We start from the raw sequence: 21,630 nt of genomic DNA on the forward strand, positions 1-21,630 counted from the left end.
ACCTGCAGTAATTTTGGATAATTGGCAGAAAAATAATCCAGGATAAAACATATTGAACCATCAGTTTACAGAGTTTTATTCTTTATTTCAAATGGTTTAACCCACTCTATTCAAGTTTCGACTGTCTATGATCAAATTTCTTGTAGAGTTTAATGAACGTTGTCAAATGTCTGTTTCATTGCATACATTTTCCTTTGTGTACAGACAACCAATGTGCTATACAAATAAATAAACACGATTACATCCGTTGCACGTGTGTTCATTTTTCTTGCATCTCTGATGAAGACGATTAGCCGGTAGCATTTCATGTTACATTAGTTTGAACACATTGAAACTGATGCTGAAACAGTATTTAAGCCGAAACAGGATATTTGTCCCAGCAAAGTTCTAGTGCCATCTCACAATGGTCTTTTTGAAAGTTACATAGAGATCTATTCACAGAGAACAATTAGCTACTAAGCTAAGTCTGTGCCTGTTTGTAATTGATACAATGTGGCTCCTTTGCAAAATGAAGAACTTATCTGTGTGGATGTCAAAGCGGCTTGCTTCACATTCGTACGCACAACACTTTAAAAACATGGAGTATTCTTCCACATAAAACACTTTCAGCACCACAGTTCCTTAGTATACAAATAAACAAGCAGATAACCAAGTAAACAAACAAACAAACTAATGAATTAATTAATAAAGAGTAAATGACTAATCAGGACGGTGTTTTGCCCATATCAGTGGAGAAAATCCCTTCATATTAAATCGTATTCAAATTGCTTAGTATAAAATATTCTGTTCATATAATAAAAAATGAAAACACCCATCGATTTAATTATTTTAATTTTGCTTGTAGAATTTTTTTTTCTCAAGACAAAAGAAGAATTACTACGTCAGTGTTTTTTTTTTTTTTTTTTTTTGCCCGGGTTATAGTTATAATACAACTGAAAGATTGATATTTTCATGCATCATGTGTTGAGGCGATCACGGGTGAGTCTTGTAAGATTTTTTTCGTTTAGTTTTTAGTTGATATACATTACAAAGAAGACTGGGTTGTTGGAGTTTCATGCCATTAATGAAAGTCAGAATGAATCACAGGCCTGATTAGGAATTCAGGATGCAATCTGGCCCTTTTAAAGCACAGCCGTAACGTCTTGTTCGTATTCCCGGTTCTACATCGCCTCCTGCCGAGCAAAGTGCGGTGCTGTTTTACGCTGCGGTTTTTTCAGAATGTGAGCGTTTGCATTGGCTGAATATCGCTGAGTCGTGATTGGCGGAGATGTCCGTGTTGTCTTCATATCTCAAGCTTCTCCCGATAATTTCAGGTGGCGCGTTAGGATAAGGCGCGTGCACCATAAGCGGGCATCGTTGTCAAAACCTCCTGCGAAATCATTTTCAGCGTTTTTAACCAGCTTTTTATTAAAGGGACACCTGCATAACAGGCGGCAAGCATGACAATCAGAAACGTACGAGATCACGGTCAACGTTATCGACCACGGATGGCTTGTCTAAAAAAGGTAGGTTACTAAAAAGATGCTCATATTTATGTACAATATCCCACATATAACGTGAATTGTAAGCATCCTGCTCCATGCTCTTTCTTATGTCGCTTGTTTTTCGGCGTAATTTTTTATTAATCTCTATGTTATTTCAGTAATATGTCACATAAAATTACTGCAAAACTGAAATATTCCATGCCCGAGTAAACGTTTATTGTTAATTGTTTTATATAGTCTCCCGTAGACCAGAATCGATCACTTTAAGTTATTATTTACATTTAAATATGAAGATAACTAAAATTCTATTTCACTTGTGCAGGTGGTTACAGCATCAGGGAAATATGATTTGCCATACGGTGCAATACAAATTAGGATATCGAGAAAGAGCCAGCAAATGATATTTAACCATTGCAATGTTATGTAGACCATGTGTAATGAAATATATTAAAATGCTTTAATTAATAATCTGACCAGTTTCTTATCTGGTGTCACTTACTGAGAAAAAAATTTGTGGAAAAAAACTTGGAATGGGAAAAATGATCTCTTTTGCCATTGAAGAAATATCAATATAAATTACATTAAAACGGCACTTTTTAATAATAATAAATCATAATTTCCTGAAAAAACAACAACACCACAGATTGTCATTAGTATGAGGAGATTTCATGGTATGGAAACACATTTTTGCTTTCGTTGGTCAAATTTTCTTATGGCGATTGAGCAGTTATTAATTAAAGCCAACACAGAGGAAACTCTGAGCTTTTTTCAGATGTAAGTTGTGCTTATCAGTAATTCTGCAATCTGTCTTCAAAGCCACATTGCAGTGGCTTGGCATGAGCCCCACTTCAGAGAGACTCTGGGGGAATTGTAAATCAATCGTTTGCACATTTCAAAGAGGATAGAATTCACGTTGCAGACTATATAGTAACAGGCAAAAATAAAACTCTGATGTTCCTATTTGATTTGGTTGAGTGCCCACTTCTGTAACTGTGGGGCATGGTGCCATGCGTCAGTGATGTACACGGATGCCGTATTTACCTTCCGTGAAATGAAAGGTGAAGTCTGGCCAAAAAGGTGAGAGCTAATATTCATTTTGGAATGCAGAATTTGGCTTTATACAAGTGACCACAGAACAATAGAGCCACAGTTCGATTACAAGTCCCTAAATAAGTCTTAGCAGTGAATTGAAGACAGGTTAACCTTATCGCCACTGTAAGTACCTAGGAGGCTGCTTTAATGTCCCATCTGTAATTATATAGCCAAGACACCGAGATCATAGACACGTACAATAGTTATGAAGTTTCTCCCTTCCTCCATTCTAAAGATGACAGGCATCTAACGCATTATTCCCAATCCACATGTAGTGCTATTTGTCATACAACATATCTGTCTGTAAACAAGATTAAATGTGAACTTTGTTTATGTCTTATCATGAGATTGGGGTGTATTTCTGGCTGGAGTATTGAATCTGGGATTCTGTAGGAATATAGACTCAGTCATGTATCATATAGACTCAATAGCTGTTTCCATTGTACATCAAACACTCAGATTAATCTGAAAATTGCCAGGCACTATTTATTCTGCAGAAAAATTGAACACCTGAATGCCAGCCTCTGACTTGTTGATTTCAGTTCCGTGTGCCACCAGCCGGTCCATATTCTCATTTCTTCTTGCAGATGGAGGCTCTGGTGGTGGAGATGCAGGATCCCAAAAGTGGGGTTAAGTCCCAGACTCAGAGGCTGGTCATTACTACCATCCCACATGCCATCACTGGTGAGCCTCTGACAGCATATATTCCCTATGTATGTGCTGTATGTAATGATGTAACGTTACTCAAGAAATCAAGAGGAAAGACAAAATAGTTTAGGAAGAAAATTAAATGATTAATCTGTTTGTTTTTTTTTTTTAGATCTGAGGATAATGCATTGTATTCCCTTCTGTTAGTTAATTTTTAATTTCTGCTTGTGGTAGATTATGTCGAAGAAGCCCCAGGCCAGCAGACATATTCCCGGTAATTGGAGATTTAGATTTGATTGATGGGAATCCAGGCACAGCTTAGAGTACATGCCAGTGTGCAGTGGTTTGTCTTATACATGTGTTGATGTGTGCAAGAATTCATCGCCATGACAACCCCCATGCAGCTGGCCGCAGCAACTGGCTCCTCTCGCCTGGAGTGGTCACTGAGAAAAGCTCGGGAGCGTTAGCATCAGCAGATAGTGAAACAGAATATGAATATGGACACATATATAACAACATAGAGCTATAAAAGGAGTTTGGTTTCTCAATGAATTGTTGCATTACAGATTTCTTTCTAGATATGTCACTCGATCTGTGATGCATGCCAGCTGTCGCACAAAGAGGGAGACGCGCAGTTAAGACTCTGACATGGATCTACGTGTCTTTTCACGTTTCATGGCCAGAAGAAATGATGCCCTGGCTTCTCTTCTGCGGCATTTTCTTTGGAAGTAAACAATCTGTCAGTCACAACCAGAAAATAGAAATGAAAAGCTAGAAGTGATTGCTAATATCCATATATTTGTTATTCAGATATCTTAAAAAAGATATTTTAAAGGTTCCCTCTTCCAATTAGTGACTATGTTGTCATCAAAATTTCATGCCCAATAAGGTTCATTCAACATTTTATTATTCATAATGACAAGAATGCAAATCTGTGTGTGTGTACATATATTCACATATGTACACTCATAAACACACACACACACACACAGTATGTGTGGTTAGACTAGTTGGCGAAGCGATTTTTTTTGACATACAATTAAGAAAGTGGGTCATTTGTGTTTTATTGTATGTTAGTCATAATTTACAAGAAGACTGCTATCATCAGCGTAAAGACACACGTAAATGGGTACATTTCAGAAGCTGTCACCAGCATCCTCTCAAGGCTTGGTAATGATCCTGCAATGTGTTTCATCCTAACCATTGCTTTATCCTGACCTTTCTTAAGTAATGGAGGCCTTAACAATTTCTGTCTCGGAAATTTCTTCTCAGAGATGTCGCTGATTTTTGTTGAGCTCAGCCGGGGCCCTTGTCCTGGGAGCACAGCTCTCAATAGACTCTCCTTCTCAGCCATGTTCTTGCCAACTTTGTCCTGCCTGGCAAGTGCTGCTTTATTGTCCTCGTTTAACTGGACCTTGTTTTTATTGATCAGGGGAAGACATTGTGGCATGGGTAGCCAACCGGTTTAACATCGATGCGCGAGGTATGAAATCTCTTCGTTTTTACAAGATACTGTTGCTACACTAATCTTCATTACAAGTAAAGTATGTCCATTGATGATATTACTCTGTTACTATCACAAATAATATTTATAGCAGCACAGGGGGTCGATATAATGATTACAGTTTTGGTAAATGAGGCCGCTCGCTCAGTAATGTGAAAAGCACATCTCTGTTTTTTGCCTATTTCCTTTCCCAGAGGCTCAGTCTATAGGAACACTGATGGTGGCATTTGGCTACGTATACCCCCTGCAGGATCACAAGAGACTCATCATTAAAGCTGACACCTCGCTTTATCGCTTTCAGGTAACTGCCGGAGCATCGTCCTATCGCTATAGCCGATAGCACGTAGCAGATACTCCGTATACCTTTTTCTCTTTCATTGTTAACATGGAATTATCATTGAATGTAATGATATTTTGGGAGTCTGGTGACACTAACTCATGCTCCCACTGTAGACGCCGTATTTTTGGCCTGCCCAGCAGTGGCCAGCAGAAGACACAGACTATGGTGGGTTTGCTTTGCTCTCGTGGTCCTTGTGTATCTCAGGCTGAGAACACATCCGCATGACATGACGAGCGACATCCCTATATGCTCATTATATATTTTTGATGCAGTTGGACACCTGAATTTGGATTTTTTTGTTTTACTGTCCTTCCTCTCTATGTAAATTGTAAATGGCTATTTTAAAAATACACTCATCATACATTAATCATATTTCTGAAACTAAGCAATGTCCTGTAACTGAAGATAATGTTTTTTCGAATCAAAAGCCACAGCATGCAGCTCATTTGATTACCTTAAATTATCGCTCACACCTACGCAAAGACTCTTAGATAATTGTTATTTTTTATGGCTTAGAGCGCACCTTTAGCACTGTGTGATTTTTTTTGTCCTGTTCTTCAAGACATATTGCCACCTAACCATCTGAAACACGTTTTTTTTTTTTATTTTTTTTTTAATAACCTTCCTGAAGCAATCTACTTAGCAAAGAGAAACATTCGCAAGAAAGGCGTACTGGAATTACATGAGCAGGTAAGGGTATGATTTTTAGCTGCCAGCTGGCTCCGAAAGGCATTGTCTTCTCCTTGGCTGTTTTTCGAGCTAAAGCTGTCCGTTTTCCGTCAGGAACACTATAACAACCTTCACAAATGGATGAACCACAAGTGGGATTTCATTGTGATGCAGGCAAAGGAGCAGTACAGGTCAGGTGTTTTATTGTTTATGTTATTTTGCCTTGCTGTCTCTGCCCAAGGTGAAGTGCATGCACAGGTGGGCCTGGCACCTAGGAATGGACTAAGGTGGGGGGGGGGGGGTCTTATCTCCCTGAGGCTCAGTATGCAAAATTTTGTGCTTTGGTGGGTGGGTGTATTTACATAAATAACAATGTGTGTGTTTTTATTAACTCTTCCTTGCATGGACAGGGCAGGGAAGGAAAGGAAGAAGCCAGACCGTGTGGTGTTCGACTGTCAGGAGAGGGCCTACTGGGTGGTGCACCGACCACCAGTAAGTCGTTATCTGATTGGTTGATCGCTGTGGTCCGTAAGCGAACTCTGTACAGGAGTCGATGTATCTATGGCAGACTTATCAGCATGTAAAAGGTCTCTGCCGGAACATGACAGGAACATGACAGGCTTGAAGGGTTCAGTCAAAAGACATGGTCCTATTTTCTGAGGGTCTATGGACACCGGCTGTTTAGCTGTTTAGTGCTCGTAGACGCCATGATAACACTGGGGTGGGGTGGTTGGTTTGGTTTGGTTTATTGTTTTATTTATTTAATGTGGTAAGGAAATCTGTTGGGGAATTGATTGGGTTAAACATAGTTCATGGAAGAAATGCAACCATAGTATAAACCTTAACAGGGAGGCACAAGCCAAGGAGGATGGATGAGGTGATCTTTTGGCGTGTCCACGGTGATGTACGCATGAGGGAAGCTTGTGGTCGGAGTGCTGGGTTGATTCACCTGTGGCCAAGAGTTCTTGTCCTTAAGCTAATACTGAAGTAACTATTTGGTTGAACAGCATACAGACCTGTTAGAATCTTATATACCTTATATACCCCCTTAGTCTTAGTCTTATAGAACAGATTCAGTTGAGCTAACCTCTCTTTATAAGACATTCCTCTAAGACCAGGAATCATTCTCGTCGCCCTACGTTGCACCCTTTCCAAGGCAGTAATATCCTTGTTAATGTATGGTGACCAAACCTGCATACAATATTCTAGGTGGTGTCTTACCAAAGAATTATATAATCGTAGCATCACCTCCCTTGACTTAAACTCCACACACCTAGAGATGTAACCCAACATCCTATTGGCCTTTTTTATTGCTTCCCCAAACTGGTGAGAGTGGGACATGGAAGCATCAACATACACACCGAGGTCCTTCTCATAATCAGATACCTTTACTTCAATGGAACCCATAAAACACTTGTGCTTTATATTTCTGTTCCCTGCATGGATTATCTTACACTTAACCAATCTATGTCAACCGGGTCATTGCTTCTGGACCCTTCCAAACATGCCTACAGTAAACTCTCTATATATCCATGGGTCCTTCAGCTTCACTCCTCTCCCAAAGCTTCTACACCAGGGTCCCCCAATTCCGGTCCTGGATGGCCAGTCTGCAGCACAGTTTTCAGATGTTCCTGCTCAACTGGGGAATCTTGATCGACACCATCCAATTGGGATAAATTCAGTGATATTGCTTAAGCTGAAAACATTCTGAAATGTTTCTTAGAGTGCAAACTATTATTAATACGGCATTTAAATGACAGTTTTGCCTTCATGAACGGTGAGCTGACTGTGTAAGTGAAAGAGGCTCTTTACTGAAGTTATATGGACACATGACAAATGAATAGTGTCATTCCAGTAAAAACAAGTTATTGTGTTTTTTTTCCAAGTTTTTTGAACCTGACAAGCAGGAAGTGTGTCTCATACACTCTTTGAGTCTGCGGTGCCAAAAATACCATTTTCATTAAATTAAACATTGACCTGGAAACAGGGAATTCAAATACAGAAAGACAGATCAATGCTCATCTCGGAACCTAGGATAAATACAGTGTTTGATTTTTTAATTTTTAAAATATGATTTCAGTTAATGGTGGTTTATTGTGTACAATTATCCTTTAAATAAATCAGACTGACTAAATTAGTTTGAATTTTAGATTAAAATGGGGGTGCATAACTGTTGCATATGATTAATTGGCTTGGAAAGTGCTGTTTACAATAAGTAATTTGATATCTTAATTTTCAGACGGTATGTGTAAATTTATAGTTGTCTGATGTGAAATCCCCAAGTGAATTTCCACAGAGCCTAATTACTGTCACTTCTGAAAGAAAGTATGGATTTAACCTTTTAAATATTTCAGTAGTTGCCGTGGCTTGGCGGGGTAGAATTGATTAATGAATCAGGTAAAAATGTATACAATTTTCAGTGTGAAATACAATAATTCAAAAACCAGTTCACTATTTACAGTTTTTATTGAACAACTCGGTGCGTTTGCTCTGCTTCTCACAATAATCCTTTTTGTTATGTTTATAATTGTACCTCAAAATGTTATTTTTCCTGTATCCTTTTGTGCTATTGATCTCTAGGGAGCCGGTTTGTTTAGTTTCTAAATGTCAGCCAGCAGACAGAGAAACCAGGCTCTGACGGCCATTTTAGTTTGACTCGGGCAATTTGTTCGGATGAAGAAAAAGTGTAACCCTGTTACAACCCTGTCTGATTTTGAATGTCAGGACCTGATATACTTTGGAGATTCAGACCACTGGATGAGTACTGGAGAATGTTTATTTTATAATTTATAATATGACACCAGAAGTGAGAATGAGGTAAACTTCCCTGACAAACGGCACAGGCCCAGGCATGAAAATCCCTGTCAGGCTAATGCTGACTCATGCTTATTTGCAGCCTGGCACCATCAGCGCGATAGACTATGGCCTAGATCGTCTCACTGACCCCAGTGCTGATGAGGTAAAGAAGGTGAGTCCCTCTGAGGCACTTTGGCCTCACTCCTTACAGGTGTGAGCAGGAGACATCGTCCATTATGCAATCAGGAGGTTCAGGAACTGGAAGTGAGCCTTGCCAGTGCTGTCTTGTGTACCTGGCTGGCATGGCAGCTCACTTAGCAGTATTAATACACACAGTGGATTCTTGCTTTTGCAATTATGAATAGTCGAAATATACCATACGTGTACAAGTTCATCTTACGGAATCTTTCTGATTGACAGTACAGGCTCAGGCTGTAGGCTGAATCAGTTGATTGTGACAGAAAGTTCTAAAGGATTTTTTTTACACATGAAATTTCAGTTGGTCTACCAGCTTAACTGTCGGTGTGTGTATGTGTGTGTGTGGGGGGGTGGGGGGTGGAGATTTTTGTGCTAGTACAATCAAACAAAGAATTAAACATTACAGGACATACTCCCAAATCATAGTTTTTGTAGTTAAATTTAATAGCACTGTTGAAAGTGGGGGGTACATTTCTGTTTTGGCATGTTTTTCTGTACACCCAGATGTGGGAGTTTTACTGGCCTGTCAGCATGTTATTACTGCCTGGAGGTCATGAATGTACCCTTTCTTTCCAGGGCACTGGTTCTGCCAATCTGCTTAAGCATATTAAGAGGATTTCATACCTGATAGGCTGCCTTGAATTACAGCCCCGGTACTATGCTGGGGAGTATAAATAGCTGCTTTGCTATGACGAATAGATACAGTTACCAGTATCAGTCAGGTAGCCAGCTGTTCCGCTCCAGGGAGCTTAGTGTGAAGTTTATATCGTGTAACAATGTAACACCAATAATGCATTGGGAAAATTGCCCTTGAGTTTCATGGACCTCAACACCCTTAAGCAAGACACCCTAAAATTAAACTTTTTAGGTTAAGTGGGCATATGGATATTGGATAAAGGCAAATATCTTTTCATGGTCAAATATTGGCCATCCAGAAATCTATGAAGAAAAATGCTTGCCTGCAGTCCCATATCACATGATTTTTTTTCATAAACTTGCGATCATACAATTTTGCCTGCTCTTGTGGACTCAAAGTGTCAACACAGACATCATTGACATTGTCATGCAAAACATTCAACACGCAAGCCATTGTCCTGCCTTTATTACAAGTAAATCTATGAGAAAATGCCCAACAAGGAACTAATGTCCTATGCACGGTAAACCCTGCTTATAATTCCCAAGGCTCAGAGTGGATGGAGGGATTAAAAAGCTCATAAATTACTTAAGTAGTGATTCCTCTGCATTGCTATATAGGCAGCATTGCTGCTGTACTGGGAATATAGGCAGCATTGCTGCTGTACTGAGAATATAGGCAGCATTGCTGCTGTACTGGGAATACAGGCAGCATTGCTGCTGTACTGGGAATACAGGCAGCACTGCTGCTGTACTGGGAATACAGGCAGCATTGCTGCTGTACTGAGAATATAGGCAGCATTGCTGAATTAGGATGGCAGATGTGTTCGTATTGTTACGCGAGATGCATATGTGGACATCTGCACCTCGTTCACATGCCATTTTCTCTTTCCTTTTCTTTCCATGCAGATTTCTTTCCTTTTCTCTGTGCACTTCAGTGCTTCATCAGTAATTGTGGAGGCACACAATATGAATACACACATTAATAGACAGAAGAGCTTCTTTGGCGGTCTGTGTAGCATGTATTAGTCCATGGATGGGAAAGACATAGAAATGTGAGGTGCCAGATAGAAGGGCTGTGTGGTTTTATTCGGCCTCCTGCTCAAAGAAACAAAAGGCCTTCATGACAAGGGTCTACCTACATTATACTGAAACGCTGCATTGTATAACTCATTAGGTGTGTGTCTTCAGCCTTCTATAGCAGCAGTTTTTCTTTAATAAAATAAACTAGTCTCCAGACTCTCCTTAGTACAGCACTATTAGTGTGAGCATACAAGACGTTGTGTTGCATTTAGTATAATTAGCACCTTTATTTTGTTGTAGGATGACATTTGCTTGGGGATTGTTCATAATGTTTTTTTGTATTGGTTCACAGAAAAAGACAATGGACTACTACAGAAGAATTGTAAGTAAATCTTTATTTGAAATATGTTTTTTTTATTTTCACATTGGCAGGATTGCTGTGGAATTCAGGACAACAGAAACTGTTTGTTTGGTCCGTAACTGGGGGCTCAGATTACTGACAACTATTTGTTATGGGCTGGGAGAGAGATTCAGGGCATCGTGAATGTTTTAGGTTACGCAGTGTTAGCCTCCTTCACGTTGAGCTAGACTCCTGAAATCCATTACTCCAAATATTAGCATACTAATGACCCTCATTTTAAGGTCCATTTTAACACAAGGAGTTCACCGTTCTCTCCTTTTCTGCAGGTCATCTTCACTCAACAATGCATCATGCGGTCAAGGGTCAAGTCATCAGTGTCTCTCGGAGCGTATGACCACTTAAAACACTAATGGGATTCAGTTTTCCATTCAATGTCACTGTGTGATCATTGTTAACCAGGAATACTCAGTCTGTCTGAATTTATTTATGCTAGAATACCGCTGGTTGTAAATATACTTGAAAGCCCATCCCTTGGGTGGCAGTTCAGCTCATGTGTCTGTCCATGTGCCCCTGCAGGATCGTAAAGTACATAACCACATGTAAAAACCATGACCCCTTCCTGGCGACGTGCCTCCCCAGCAACCCGTGGTTAACTGATGACACCACCTACTGGGAACTCAACATGCCCAAGTAAGACTTGGTTTACTAAAGGCTGCAAGCTTCAGAAGCAGTAATACCGTAGTAGTACATTTGCAATATACCCCTTATCTACACTGATGACAGCTGCTATTTGTTGCGTTAAGTTTTTTGCTGATTTTTATACTACGGGAATTTGCAGGTGCTCTCATTTTTTTTTCCTCAATGGCAAGAAAAAAACATCGCATCAAACAAAAATCGCTTAAATTCTTTGCAGGTGTCTACCATCGCTAATTGTTTTTTTTTCTTTGTTGATGCTGCCCATTCACCTGTTCGTACGGGCTCTGTTTCCCCACTTTCTGATTGGTTTATTTGTCACTCGGCAGCGTGGAGATTCCCACGAAGATGAGAGTAGAGCGCTGGACGTTTGGCTTCCGGGAGCTGCTGAGTGACCCTCGGGGCCGGGCTGATTTCCGCCTCTTTCTGAAGAAGGAGTTCAGCGGTGGGTCGTCGATTCGGAAAGCGGCCCACGTGTGCCTGTGTGGCGTGTTGTGGCACCGCCGTTCGGTGCAGCCTGTAGAATGAAGTTTTAAGGCCAGTGTTTCTTTTTTTTTGGTGAAATCAAGGTGAAAACCTGGCATTCTGGGAAACGTGTGAGGACCTGAAGTGGGGAGCCGCAGCGACAATGAAGGAGAAAGCCCAGCAGATATACAAGTGAGCATCTGTCTATTACATGCAGCCAGATGGATGAGGATATAGACTCAACCTGCAGGTGGTCTTGCTCTTGTACCCTTAGACAGGGTGCTTTGTTTCAATAAATTATACAGCTGTGGAAAAAAATGAGACCACTCTATATTTTATATATTATCTTTACACAGCGTGTAGTTAGAGTATGGAATAGTCTTCTTGCTAGTGTAGTGCAAGCTTTAAATCAGAGCTAGATAAGATTTGAAGTTTTCCCAAATGAGCTTGGTGGCGAATGGCCTCCTCTCGTCTGTAAATATCTTATGTTCTTATGTTATTCAGATGAACACCCATACATTGAGAAATGAGTGAAACAAACAATTGTGCTGTGGTCTCTTAATTTTTTCTGCGGCTAGCTTAGGATAAAAAGATAAAATGGCTGTTTTTTTTGATAAAGCTGCAGGCAGACGAGAATAATTTATGCAGGCAGTGTTACTTAGAAGGAATAAAATGGAATGGAATACAATAGAATATATTTTTATTGTCCATCGAAGGCTGGGAATTTGCCTTTGGCCTGACAGTGTAAAGTGTAAAGGATAAAAATGAAGTTTACTAACAGACAGAAGATAGATAGATAGATAGATAGATAGATAGATAGATAGATAGATAGATAGATAGATAGATAGATAGATAGATAGATAAAAAGTTAAAGGAATATCACATCATTGCAGTGTATTTATAAGCTTTATTTATAACATTCATGTTAGATTGTGGTGTCAGTGAGCAGGCTCTGGTTCATTCAGAAGTACTGTTGTATGCGCTGTGGTGACACCCCGTGCATCTGTGCTGTGTATGAATGCAGAACTTTTCTGGCCCCCGGAGCACCGCGCTGGATCAACATCGATGGCAAGACCATGGATATCACTGTGAAGGGACTGGTCCACCCGCATCGCTACGTGCTGGACGCCGCCCAGACCCACATCTACATGCTCATGAAGAAGGTCCGGCCTCGGGGGCCACACTTGTCTACCTCACCATCATTACTGGTGATAGCTGTGTTTTTACAGTCGTGTTTCCATGACAGGACTCTTTCGGACGCTACATGAAGTCTACTGTTTTCAAGGAGACACAGAAAAAGGCGATATCTCCTGAGGAACACAGATTCAGGTGAGGAATATCGCAAGTGGCAAAACATGAGGTGTGCAGTGCCCTCCTGTACCATCCTGTGTTAATGTGCAATGCTGTCCTTTGTTGCTGTGCTTTGCTTTGTTACTATACAGTACTAGTCCTGTCATGTGAGTTACTGTATAATATTGTCGTAAAATGTGTTTTATCCTGTGTGTGGTATCCTGTGTTACAATGCAGTGCTGTCCTCAGCCACTGTGCAGTGCTGTCCTCAGCCACTGTGCAGTGCACAGAGCATTCACTGTCCTGCAGAGTGCTATATGCTGCTGGCCCACCCTGCCACAGTGTGTATTAATGTGTGGTCCTCCTCCTCCCGTCCTGCACTCTGTGCTGCAGTGATGCACAGCTGGAGCAGAACGCCAAAAAGCGCAAGCCCAACCTCAGCCCCATCGTGCTGCGGCAGTGGGAGGAAGAGGAGAAGGCGCGGCTGGCCGCCAGCGGGCCCATGGACATCACGCAGGTCATGAGCAAGCTGGACAAACGCAACATGCTGAAGGAGGGGCAGAAAAAGGCAGAACCATGACAGCAGAGAGGGGATAGCAAGTGGAAGGCTGTGAAAAACACCGTTTACTTTCTCAGCATTTATTTCACCTGCTCTTATGGGCATATATAAAATAAACTGTGAAACTTGTTTATTATATCAATTTTGAAAGTAAAATTATAATATATTTTTGATATTCATTATTTAAACTATAACACTGCATTTTATCGGAATATTTTCTAAGCCTAAACTTGCTATACCTCTATCACGTTGTTTTATGTTAACTGTGAAATAACTAGGCTGTTTGAGTGTTTTGCTTATACAGTACCGTAAAATCATTGTTGATTACATTAGGCGCTTCACCACCGCAGGAACCTTTTCAGGAAACAGGAACATCTGTCGCGTTCCCACCACAGGAACTCGGCCGATTGTAGTTCTTCGGAGGTGGTTCCTGAATCTCAGTCCCTACTCCGGAGTAGGTAGTTACCGCTTCACCAAGAACTAGTGGGTGTGGTTTATATAAACTTTGCTGATTGGTTAAATTACGTGGAAGTGCGGGGAAAGTAATAGAGCAAAACTCGAGCATTGGAATTATTTCCTGTATCTAAAAAAATACTTTCCTCTTGTGTGACTGTCATATCTCTGTATCGGAAAATTCGATCTGTAACTGACATACTTCTGTCTAATATCGCTGGTGTTAAATTGAAGCTACAAGCTTTTCGCGTCTCCAAGCTAATTTCATGCTAAGTTCACAGTTCCTGTTGTGCGGTGGGAAAGGGCCAATTAGCGTTTTTTTCCGAATGCTGACCGTCCCTGTGCTGCCTGATAGGTTTACTCTGCTGAATGAATTCTTGGTTGGCATGTGATGGAGTTATTTGAGGCGTAAATAAGATCATAACTTCAGAAGAGCAACATTTAATACATTCACCTCACATATATTTACAACGCCCACACATTATTGTTTTGCACAAAAGTATCAACCTCTTACAATCAAGCTCAACCCAATGAACGTAGTCATCCTCATAACTGACTCATTCCACGTAATCGGTAGTTTTTATTTGTCATCCATTTCAGCTTCCCTGTGTCTTTCTCCGTGTCTCATAGTGATTCCTCGTTGGCATGGAATACATCTGTGTAATTTTCGGCTGATCATATCATGTTATTTTCACCGGATTTCAGCCATCCTTGTCCTTTTGCTGAACTGTGTGCTGTATATGAAAAACTGAGATCACCTCATTGTCATCACTGCTTCATTGTCCTTTCTTGCTGGATTATTTTTGCCCACGGATGTTTACATAACGTTTAATTAAATAAAGTCCACGCATTAATCATTATCATTTCCTGTGTGTCTCCATGTGTATTTCCTGTTTGTAGTCTGAATCGTACATATTTACACACACACCTACACACACGGTTTTGTAATTATATCTATATATACTATATGTAGGGACTCTCCATTCATATCTATAGGGAAAACGTTATCTTCGTCCACTTCTCCATTTAGCCTAAACTACCTTAAATCCGACAAATTATCCTGCTAACCCTAAATCCAGCTTCATGAATTCAGGCCCCAGAACATTAGATAGGCTAATAGTGCTTCTTAAGTACAGTATGTGTGTATTTCAGCGCAGATTAACGTCCTTCCGGGAGAGGTTAGAGAGGTTAGACCGGGATGCTATATAACTTTAAACGTGGAAACAAGCTTAACGTGGCTTAATGTCCCAAAATAACAAAACTACTTTTTCTCACACTTCACTAATAATAAATACATTCTATTGCCAAATGCACGAAACTGTAATGTGAATACACATAAAATCCAAGTTAAGCAATTTCCTTTCAGAGAACCCTATTACAAGGCTGTAAGCGCCCACTGCTGACTTGCGTGCTGTGCCTCCGCTTCCCATGCAGCTGTGTAAGTTCACTGCGCCGGTGCCCCACCTAGCGGTCTACACGGGCATCTGCGAGGCTCAGCTGTCTCACGGCCGGGAGCGACTGCCTCCGTCTCCGAGCTTCCCAGCCCTTCCCAACAGCGCCGCCTGCCCCTCGCCCATCAGCGTCGCCATCGACAGCACGCCCGCGTCCGAAAGGAAGTTTGAGGGCCAGGGAGGCTCCGCCGCCGCCCAGTTCCCATCCATCGCCGAGGTCCCGTTGGAGCCCAGAGTCAGCGCGTCTGCGAGGGCCCCCGATGATCCCCAGCCAGCCAGCCAGAAGTCCCGTGTGGCGCTATCCCTCGGCCGGTTCCTGAGACGCGGCTGCGGCAATGCCTCTGTGTTGGCAAGCCTTTCGCCCAAGTGTCACTCAGCAATGGGCGGGCGGGTCCAGCCGCTGAGCCGGGAGCCGATCTCTCAGCCGCAGCCCAAGAGGATTGCCAAGTGAGCGCCCGCTCTGCGCCTAACTCTACAATTTGCAATTAGAATTTAACTCTCTGTGAATAGAATTAATCAGTAAATCAATGTAATAGATTCAGTTTTAGCCCTAAAATTACGTGGTGTGGCAATTTACTATTTCCTTTACTACGTAGTACTTTTATATAAATGATCAACTAGAGATTTAAATTGAAAAGTTTTACACTGGATGTTTACAATGAGATGACCCAGCTGAGCAAAAGAGATTTTTCACACACACAGAGCTTTTATTTGTTGCTGAAACTTTTCAGCTACAGCTCCTGTTCAGCACGATTCAGTTGATGGTAAGAATTTGCAGATCTTTACAGAAGCAAAAATAGAAGAAACAAAAAACTACATATAAGATTGCCTTGCAAAATAATAACCAAATATTACACACGTAAGTATCGCAGATAACTGCGCTCTTCCCAGCTTTTTCCAGATAAAAGTGGATATCCCGCCTGAGTGCCGGATCTACCCCATCGACTCAGAGGATGAAGAAAATGAATGTACTAGCGGGGTAAGAGGCACCGTGAAAGAGATCATCTGTCCATGGGAGTCCATCACCAAGCAAGACCAGGCGGGATGAGCTCCAAAAACAGCCAGGAGAGGGCAGTATAGGGTAAGGAAATGCTTTGCGTTAGACCCTCGTGATGAGTACAATACTCCCCCTCTTCAATGATATATAAAATTGTGACAAAAACTGTTCAAGTGTTTTTCAAACTTTCCACATTATTTTTATTATTAATAATGGATACATCATGTCTTTATGATTACACTATAATCTTTATAGATCAAAGTAGTGCCTATCAAATGAAATGTTATACACAACCAGGGGAAGGAACGACTCATTTAAGAAATATGGTTGAAGTTTGTTCAATGTTTCTATCCTGGATGTATTATTAAATATCACATGTTACAAACAGTAGAGTAACTTAATACCCCAAATTCACATGGTTATTCTTGCTAGTATATATTGCAACTGAGAATTTTGTATCCAACTGTTTTATATGATGAAATGATGTAGATCCCTGTCTGACTAGATAACGAAAGTGATATTTTTAATAATTGTACTGTGACGGTCATTACCACGAGATAAACAGCAGATCCTGTCAAAATGTACTATGTTTCAGTGTTAACCGACTGAAGAATGTGAACTGAATATAATTTTGTGTAAACAATTGTGCATTCTTCATCTTCGGTTTGTGCAAGTGCCTCAATAAATATTGAAAATGATTCTGTGTGATGATGTACTCTTGCTCTTTTGGCCTACACATTTGCAAGGATGGAAAGCTTATTAATCAGAATCCCTTTCCTTCAATGCCACTAGAATCAAACTTTATATTGAAATTCTGCTTCGGGCAGCAGCCTTCAACAACTTAAAATAAGCTCAGGAAAAAGTAGGTAAAGATTCAGAGGACAGTGCAAATAACTTTGTTAGCCACTGGAAGGAAGTTTGCAGCTACACAAAGGAGCCGACAGCACGTGGTCCTTTAATTCCCTTCAGAAATTAGTGCTACTATGGTAACCGCTTCAGGCTGCAACATTTCAGTCGTTAAACTCGATTATCCTCCCATTAATAAATTACTCAAATATGGCCTTCGGTGACCTGAAAATTACCTGCAAACATGGAATGCGGTATTATGAGAATGGGCAAGAAGACAATGAAACGCTGCATGAAAATGGAGTTTGCAGTAACTAAATCATTATTACACAGTGGCAGTGGTGATTCATATTAGGCTGGGTGCAAAGTAGCATCATGTCCATCCATCCATCCATCCATCCATCCATCCATCCATCCATCCATCTTCCAAACCGCTTATCCTACTGGGTCCCGGAGCACCAGTATGTGTCAGCTGTAAAGGATGTCTGACAATTTGCACTTCTTGAAGGTTTCTAGTTTCAAAGCAGCCAGTGACCCATTTGTAGGTGCATGGGTTATAAAAAATTGCAATATGATCTCCCATGTGAAGGAGAACAGTATGAAATCATGTCATCATATATGAAACATGGAGAGACTGCATTGGAAAGGAGAAACAAAGGCTGTAGGTCGACGTTTACCCAGTTGACAGTGATGGATGATCATTTAACAGAACAGTTGTTAAGTACCACAAAATTATGGCCTCAAAAATGACTACAGAGCTGAAAACTGAACTAGGACCCCGTCTCAACAAAACAATTCATCATGAGCTTCACAAAGTCAGAATTTATGGCAGGGCTGACATTCGGAAACTGCTTGCATCCAAGGCCAATGTGCAAAGATGCATCAGTGGTGGAACAAGTATGATCTGAGGAGTCATGATTCATTCTTATTTTCTACATATGGATGTTTTTACATTTGGAGAGTTGCTCTCATTCCTCTGTTGGTATGTGAAGTGATCCTATGTTTATGGTAGACATAATGTGTGATGATTACTTTGCATGGCCAGGGAGTGTGATCAGGTGCACCCTGAAGTAAACACTATTCCGTCAGGATATTCCCATATTCCAAGACATGAACATCGAATAGGTTTATGATGCACTGTATGCCAGGGCTCTTCAAATCTGGATCTCGATTCCAAATCCAGGCCTTGTTTTCAGTTCTCCCAAGTAGTTAGTTTAATAATTACTTATTCTGATTGGCCAGAGGCTTCACACCTGGTTCACAGGTAAAGGAAGGATTGAAAACCAACAGTGCTTGGACCTTGAGGACCATGATTTGAACAGGCCTGGCCTATCCAAACACCAGACCTAAACATCTTTGAAACGTTTTGCAGGGTATGAAAGTAGATTTCCATCTCTCTCATTTCACAAAGAAGTGAAGGCTTGTCTTCTTTAAGAATGGCCCAATATTACTATACACAGTTCAGGGCTTGCATGACAGTATTCTGTGAAGGCAAATTTCTTGGCAAAGGGTGCCCTACTCCTTGTCAGGCCCCTGGTATCAATAGGCACTTAGGTCTTTTTGTGTCATTTTGTCCACCCCCTGTGTAATTTATTGATAGAGTTAATATACTTTCCATAATGACTTCAGGCCTTTAGTTTGAACTCATTACAGTCTAACAAAGCAATGCCATCTCAATGTAATACTCAAGGTGTTTTAGTATTGGGCAACTTCCATGAAATATTAGCCTGTCCACTGGCCGACTCCTCTGTGTGTAAGGTTGCTGTTTCAGCTGGGTTAGGGTGGCTGTTAAGTTTAGGGTTAGAGTTGGGATTAGGGTTTACTCTGCATCCTAAAAAAGTCCTATAGATTTTCATTCATGCAACTTTGCTGAAACATTTGACATAGGAGAATAGTGACGTCCAGTTTATGGGTAACTGAGGCCATTGGGTACTACTCATACAGACCATAAGACACAGTAGGTATTTAGTAAAGATGCACTGATCTGATATTTGACACAGGCACCGATCCAGACCTAACAGACGGATTGTGTATTGGCCATATGTGAGCGATCCACACCTGATACTTACTTATTTAGTTTTCTGCAGTCTGTAACAATATAACTCCTATTTCTTGTTAAATTGATTTGTACAATCAATCGCATGACAGACTAAGAAGGGGCAGGTGACATGGAGGTTGAGATCAGCTGAGGTGGGGACATTAGTGCCTCTCTCAATGGCTGCTTTGTCACCAGCAGTACAGACAGGAAGTGCCTGACCCCTCTTGGCTATTGGCCTCTGAATTGTCTTTTGATAGAGAGAGAGAACCACAGGCAGGCTGCTCCCAGATCACCCTCTGCCTCATCCTACCATGACGTGGGTTCTGAGTCGTGCCGGGGGAAGCTCTCCCTCCCCCTCTACGGAGTGATTAGTGGCTGCCCGCCATGTCCCCTTGGGCAGCTCCCCGTGGGGATGTTGTGGTTGCTGTGTGGTGCTGATCATCGCTGCGGCTTAGCAGACCCTGGATGCGGTGTAAGCTTATATAACGTGAACAATAGTAGTGTGGCTATTGTCGATAGCGTTATATCCATCCATCCATCCATCCAACTTCTAACTGTTCATCCTAGTCAGGGTCATCCCAGGTGGGATAGGGCAGAATACCCGAGGTGCTCCCTGGACAGGATGTCAGTCCATCATAAGGCACACACGTTTGTAATGATATGTTTTCTATATCTATCTCCATTCATTTCTAGGGGGAAAACACGACACGACGACCTTAACCCCCATCCAGTCCTAACCTTAACCCCCACCCAGCCCTAACCTTAATCCCCACCCAGCCCTAACCTTAAAAATAAGTAACCAAACTAAATACGAGACTTTTAGCATTTTTACTATTTTGATTGCTTTCACGGAACTTTGTGGGGACCTGAAAAACGGTCCCTACAATGTCTAAAACACAGGTTTTTATTACATTGTGGGGAACATTTGTTCCCCACAATGTAATATAAACCTAATCCACGCACACACACACACACACACACACACACACACACACCATGACACAATTATACACTATAAGCAATTTAGAGATTCCTTCAGCCTGACTGCATGTCCTTGGACTGGAAGAAATCTGTGTGCCCCTCTGCCGCTCTCAATAGTAGTACAGGAGAGTGTGAAATGTAAATTACAATTATTTATTAGCTTTACATTTTACATATAGCAATTGATGGACCACATATGAAAAAAGAAATAAAAGCAAATATGGAATGAGAAGATGCTAAGAATCTTGTAATTGATTGGATAGTTTATACACAACACTGATTAAATATAATTTGGTCACAACATATGACATTTTAGTCCTCGACATGATCCATCTCTGAGCCGTTTATTCAGTTCAGGGTCACGGGTCAAAGAACATAATTTAGCATGAAACCCAAGGTGCACGAGTGTGGCAGCACATTTTCATGAATGAAACAAGGACGGCAAACACATTTTGGCAATGTGAGAAGATGGAAAGAAACATCTTCATTGATTCTTCTGATTTTTGCTGCGGAGCGTGGCCTGTCTCATTCAGAAGGGCTATCAGCTGCCCAACACCAAAGTGAAACCAGGAAAGAAGGTTTTCATACTTAATATGCATCATTATTCAGATGAGAACAAGCTGGTAATCCCATGGGGTGAGTGACGGGGAAAGTAACAGAATTGATATGAATCATTTTCAAAACTCTAAGCTGCTTCTGCAATCATTCCCAAACAAATCTGGCTTGGCAAAATAAGTACATTTACAAAGTATCTGTGCCCAGTGCTGATTTAGCCTAAATTATTGCATGACATACTACAGAATACTTACTTCCTGTACTTATATTTACTCTTGCATTTATTTATTTGAAGGAGGGGTGCCAGTGGGGCAAGAGCAACAATTATTAAGCAACAATCAAGGCGAAGCAGAGAATCAGTAAATGTAAAATGTCTTTTTCCGGGCTGCTACCGATGTGAAATGTAAAAATAACAACATAACAACATGGTGTGCCAAGGTAGAATTTTCAGGTACAACAAACTGACTCAGAGATAAGACCACGCACGCATTGATCTCAGAATGTGGAGAGACTGTAAGTATAGATGGTAACATGATTAGTGTCTCAAATGCTAG

At 41.0% G+C, this 21,630-nt stretch overlaps 1 protein-coding gene across 2 annotated transcripts; it reads left to right on the forward strand.

Moving 5' to 3' along the window:
- The first annotated feature begins 1,275 nt into the window (after positions 1–1,275).
- LOC125743094 (regulator of G-protein signaling 9-like) lies at positions 1,276–17,354 on the forward strand. Of its 2 annotated transcripts, XM_049015759.1 has the most exons (19): positions 1,276–1,505; positions 3,164–3,260; positions 4,657–4,707; positions 4,923–5,029; positions 5,182–5,233; positions 5,700–5,758; positions 5,852–5,928; positions 6,148–6,229; positions 8,634–8,705; positions 10,740–10,769; positions 11,075–11,136; positions 11,325–11,438; positions 11,771–11,886; positions 12,011–12,098; positions 12,931–13,069; positions 13,153–13,235; positions 13,590–13,713; positions 15,643–16,106; positions 16,551–17,354. In XM_049015759.1, exons 1-19 carry the CDS (start codon positions 1,440–1,442, stop codon positions 16,705–16,707), a joined length of 2,040 nt encoding a protein of 679 aa, XP_048871716.1. In that variant the 5' UTR covers positions 1,276–1,439; the 3' UTR covers positions 16,708–17,354. The 2 variants fall into 2 exon arrangements, with proteins under 2 accessions (XP_048871716.1, XP_048871717.1); XM_049015760.1 differs by lacking the exons at positions 15,643–16,106; positions 16,551–17,354 and having other exon boundaries at positions 13,590–15,630.
- The last annotated feature ends 4,276 nt before the right edge of the window (positions 17,355–21,630 follow it).

The sequence above is a fragment of the Brienomyrus brachyistius genome, chromosome 5 (genome assembly GCF_023856365.1).
Source record: "Brienomyrus brachyistius isolate T26 chromosome 5, BBRACH_0.4, whole genome shotgun sequence".
Classification (NCBI taxonomy): Eukaryota; Metazoa; Chordata; class Actinopteri; order Osteoglossiformes; family Mormyridae; genus Brienomyrus; species Brienomyrus brachyistius.